General features: G+C 28.2%; 3 protein-coding genes across 3 annotated transcripts; 2 read left to right on the top strand and 1 right to left on the bottom strand.

Annotated features, from left to right (window-relative positions):
- Positions 1-1,024: 1,024 nt before the first annotated feature.
- LOAG_12474 (hypothetical protein) lies at positions 1,025-1,182 on the top strand (the record flags this gene model as incomplete). The annotated part of the gene is made up of 1 exon (XM_003147988.1): positions 1,025-1,182. A coding segment is annotated over one exon (158 nt), but the record flags the coding sequence as incomplete, so codon positions are not given.
- Positions 1,183-1,768: 586 nt separating this feature from the next.
- Positions 1,769-2,068, top strand: LOAG_12473 (hypothetical protein; the record flags this gene model as incomplete). Its single annotated transcript, XM_003147987.1, has 1 exon — positions 1,769-2,068. One exon carries the CDS (start codon positions 1,769-1,771, stop codon positions 2,066-2,068), a length of 300 nt encoding a protein of 99 aa, XP_003148035.1.
- A 913-nt stretch (positions 2,069-2,981) lies between these two features.
- Positions 2,982-3,504, bottom strand: LOAG_12472 (hypothetical protein; the record flags this gene model as incomplete). Its single annotated transcript, XM_003147986.1, has 1 exon — positions 2,982-3,504. A coding segment is annotated over one exon (502 nt), but the record flags the coding sequence as incomplete, so codon positions are not given.
- Positions 3,505-5,093: the final 1,589 nt, after the last annotated feature.

The following is a 5,093-nucleotide window of genomic DNA, read 5'->3' as shown; positions in this document are numbered from 1 at the left end:
AATTATTATCGTTACAGTTATAATTGGAAATATGATTGGGGTGATTTAGATATATCTTGAGAATTGTAATGTTTAGGTTTTGTTCATATTCCATTAATTAGAGCATAAATATGAAATTCATATAATGGAAATAGAAATCTTCAACTTTTTCGTGCAAAATTTTAAGAGAAGAATTGACAAAAACTTTTGAAGGTTAAATTCGACAAAGAAAGGACAGGAATCATTGCAAAGGATACACACTGTTTTGGGTTAGAAAAAAAGAAAAAAAACAACAAAACTTTGTCACATTATCAAAATAACCTTGACAAATAAACAAATAAACAGAACAAAGAAATTGATTCAAAAATTACAGAGGAGGAAATATGAGACAGCAAAATAAGCAACAGACAATTTTATTGCAATTGTAACTTTACATTCATTTGTTTACTTTTTTGTTTGTCTATTTATGTAAATATTTGTTTATTTCCTTGTTTTTATCTAATCGTTATTTATTTGTTCGCTTATTTATTTTATTTGTATTTATTATTTACTTATCTATTTTTGGAGTTGTATATTAATTAATTTGTAATAATTAATGAAATAGAAAAAATCAACACATGAGAGCAAGAAATCAAAATCCTGGCAAATTACTGTTGCTAACTAGTGATAACAGTTGGAAAATAAAAGAGACAGGATATTCTTTGTTTTCTTTAATGAATTAATTGATATATACATATGTACCCAATGATGGATGTAACTTCTGCAGTTTGGTTGTTATCAACGGAAAGGAATCAAAATTTCGCAAATATTTGTAAATTTTTTAAAATAAACGAGAAAAATTACAATTAGAAAGAAATTAATAATTAAAATGTAAAGTAAACAACAAATTCTAAACTTTTTCTTCGCTTTTTATATCACAAAAAATATTTCAAATCATAGAATGCTCAAAAATTAGTAAAAGATTCATGTTTGTATAAAACGAAAGAGAAAGAAGGATAATTACCGTTCTCGTGGAAATGTACCATTCGTTTGTTAAAACGTTTAGGTATAGGTGAAGTAGATGGCATAGATGAGAAATTATGCAAAAATGATGGTACTGATGAATTGGTCAAGGAACGTTCCGAATCTGACGTCTTACGTGTTCGAAAGCGTGGCTTCCAAGATGAGAATAATCCCGGCATCTTATTAATCGTACTTTTTTAAAGAAATATTTATGTTTGTAATCGAAGTTTAATAATATCGATTAAATGAAAAAATCGAAGTTTAATAATATCGACACCTTTTCCATTATAGTCGCTATTGCTTTTGTTATTATTATTATTATCATTTATTATAAATTTGATAGCCTAAGTTGTTAAGATTGAAATATAAGTTTGTTTTGCTTTTAGTCAAACATGTATATGCCAGAAATGAAGGAATAGAAGAGTAGGATGAAAAGGAGAACAAATAAGAAATGAAAAGAAATAGAGAAATTTTTGTTATGTTCATTATTTTTTGAAGTATAATGAATTAACAGAAATTAAAATAAATGCTATAACAATAACAACAACAATAGCAACAACTAAACAATAACATCATATGCTTATCTAATAAGATAATTTATCATTCTTATTAAACCAAGAAATAAGTAAATAATAGTAAAACTGGAATTAATTAGAACGATTGAAAATTTTCTGGATAGGATAGAATAGAATAAGAAGGAAAAGTCATTGTAAGATCAGGGAGAATCAACGATGGTAACTGTTGTAATAATACATTTGGACAAAAGTGAGAGGAAAAGAAATGAGAAATGAGAGATATTCATTCAAAGCTTCCTGTCAGAAATAGCACCGAACTAATCGGTGCAAAGCTCATCCTAAGCTTTCACATTGAACATATCGATATCGTAATGATCACTAATCAACCAACGACAAATGATCACAGACACATCCATTCACGACACACACACATACACACACACATACATACATACATACATACGCACATACGCACATACACGCATACACACATACACGCACAGACATATACATTCATATATATAGAATACAAAAACTTTTCCTTCAAATTTTCCTCTACTCTCATTTGGTAACACTATCCTCCTCACATACACATATACAGACACAGACAGACCTACATACATACACACACACACACTCAGACGCGTACACACTTTTCCGATCGTTTCACAGACATTGTAAATTTGCAAATTTCAACTGCATGTATGACTGTGTATACATTTGCATATATATATGTGTGTATGTGTGTGGGTGTGTGTTTGTTGTGTGTATGTGTTGTGTATGTATGTGTGCATGTATGTGTGTATGTGTGTTGTGTGTGTGTGTTTGTGTCTGTGTGCAATATGTTTCTATTACATATTTATTTATATGTTTATATTTTGAACTTAAATTTATGCGCCGACTTTTCTGGTGACAAAAATGAATGCAAAAGCATTGGATCGATCAGTCAGTCAATCAGTCAATCTGTCTGTCTATCAATCAATCAACCAGTCAATCGATCGATCTATCTATCTGCTATAGACCTATCTATTCTATTTCTATCTCTATTTTGATAAAGTATTAAGAAGTCTTTTATGAATTAATGACAAGGAAAAGGAATACAAGAGAAGGGAAAGTGAATAGATGGAGATGGACAAGGATATAAAGGATAAGATAAATTTATGGATGATTGAAAAGAACAGTTGTTTGAAATATACGTATCAAATGAAGAGGATATAACATTTGTGGTACTAATATTGACCGTTCAGATAGATGGATAAATGTTATCATTGCATATTGCCGATTCTTCTTCATTCATTGAAAGCTTATGCAAAAAAATGATAACATTAAGAGAGGAAGGAGAAGGAAAGAACAAAAAAAGCTTCTTTTCTTCCTGTTGTGAAATCTCTTTTTTTTTCCAATTTTTGATTTCAATCGTTTTCATGTCGAATTCTTCCTCACTTTTTATTTCTTTCTGCTTCTTATATCTGATGTTTTGAATATTACTAATTAGCAAAATGAATGATATTAGTATGCTGATGATAACGTTAAGATTATGATAATAGCAACTATAATGATGAAAATGGTATTAAGATAATAATGGTAAGTTGTTAATGATAACGTTAAGATTAGAGTGGTGATAGCTAATGTTAGTGGTGAGATTAAGACTGAGATTATGATGAAATCATGATGATAATGGAATGGTGAAAATGAGCTGATGATAATAATCATGACGATGGCATGATAGTTGTGACGAAATTGAGATGATGATAATGATGATGATAATAATAATGGTACGATTATGATGATGATAAATACAATCATGACACGATTGAGGTTGAGATGATGATAATGGAAAATAATGATTAACAATGATAGTATGACTGGGATTACGATAGTGATTAGTAGATGAAAATGAGAGTACAAAAGCGAAAAAAGAAAAGTGCGATAAAATGAATTCTCAAATTTAATACATTGCACATAAAATCTCAAATGTTTTAGACGAGGAAGATGAAAAAAAAGAAGAGAAAAGAGACAAAGTGTGGAAAGCGCAAATGAGCAATGTGCGCCTCGCCTTATCTCACTTCACATTAAATTCAAAAATAGTCTATTAATTCAGGAAACTTTTCATTTTTTTTCTGCCAATGAAAATTTTAGCAAAATGAAAGAAGGAGGGAAAACCGGAACAACGGCCGGATACGTTCTGTTTTGTAACTGAACTGGAAGTGATGAAAAGCATTCTCGAGATTTATATCATCAATTTAATGCTATGTGTATGCATCCTTTTGGAAATAAAATAAGAAATAATAGCAGTTAAAAAAATATGAATTAAATATTAGAATGCAAAAGAAAAAAAGAAATTTCAATGAGAAATTTAAATTTTGTACAATTTGGTTTGCTTTGTAAACTAAAAAGAACTAAGAATTAAATGGAATACTTAATTGGAAAATGGATGAAATAAGCAAAAAGTTGAATTGAATATTTATTGCCTCGTGTACATAATTAAACATTTTGGATCATTTGTTTCTTAATTAATTAACTTATTTACTGATATGTTTGGTGACGTTTATAATGATGGTACAATGGATGAAGTCAAATTTAGCAAGATAAAAATCGTATATGGTCGCAATTTAAGTGTCTTCTATAGTTTTATATCATCATTTAATTTGCTTGATTCACTTGTCCCATTTTAAAGTATTTTTTCGAAATTGGACAACTGAGAAGAATAAATTGAATCATAATAAGCATTTTTTATATTTTCATTTTAGATTTACAAAGCTAAGAGGTTAATTAACTTAAAGAAATTAATATTTAAATGCTAATTCTTCATTTGATGCTAGATTGGTATTCGTTATTCTTATCATCAGATTTGAAGCAATTCAGATGTTTAATCATTTTATCATTAAATAAAGACAACGGTATGCTTATTCTCAACGATACACTTTTACCAAATGACTTGCGAAATTTTGAATCTAAAATGCAATTGATAGCAAAGTGTAATTGATTGGAAATTGTATAAAGTGTAATTAATCGGGAAATGATAGCTGAATGACTAATTTTAATGGTCAGTATACATCGCTTCAATTTATTTCACTCCATTTGAATTTAACGTCAGAATGATTAATTCATTGATAGTTTGAATAGAAATGTAAAGCAGTAAAGTACAAAGGAAGATTTTTAAAATTTTGATAAAATTGTTTTCAACTACTAATAAATTCCATTATCATAAAAGGCAGTTGACGGCTTAATAACGGGAAATCTCGAGGATTTAAAAAAAAAGGACGAAACAATCAAATATTAGGTGAAATTTTGAAGTTTTGAATAACTTTTACATTGTAATCTAAAATTGTTTGTTTGTCTTCTTTTTTTTTTTTAAATTACTTCTTTTACTAAATAATCTTTTCTTTTTTCCAAAGCTTCTTTTTCTAATGTTTAATATTTCAACTATAAAAATTGTAAATTTTCATTAAAGCATGTCAAAAGAATGTCATTTACATTGTCATTGACATTTGCAGTATTGCTTAATGATCTGCCAACAAATTATTCTTTCTTTTAATTGTCAAACCNTATGAATGAAAGTTTTCAATTGTGTTTAATGATGCATATCAACTCACATTC

Source organism: Loa loa (genome assembly GCF_000183805.2).
Source record: "Loa loa unplaced genomic scaffold supercont3.96, whole genome shotgun sequence".
NCBI classification, from domain to species: domain Eukaryota; kingdom Metazoa; phylum Nematoda; class Chromadorea; order Rhabditida; family Onchocercidae; genus Loa; species Loa loa.
This window is presented reverse-complemented; position numbering and strand designations above follow the sequence as displayed.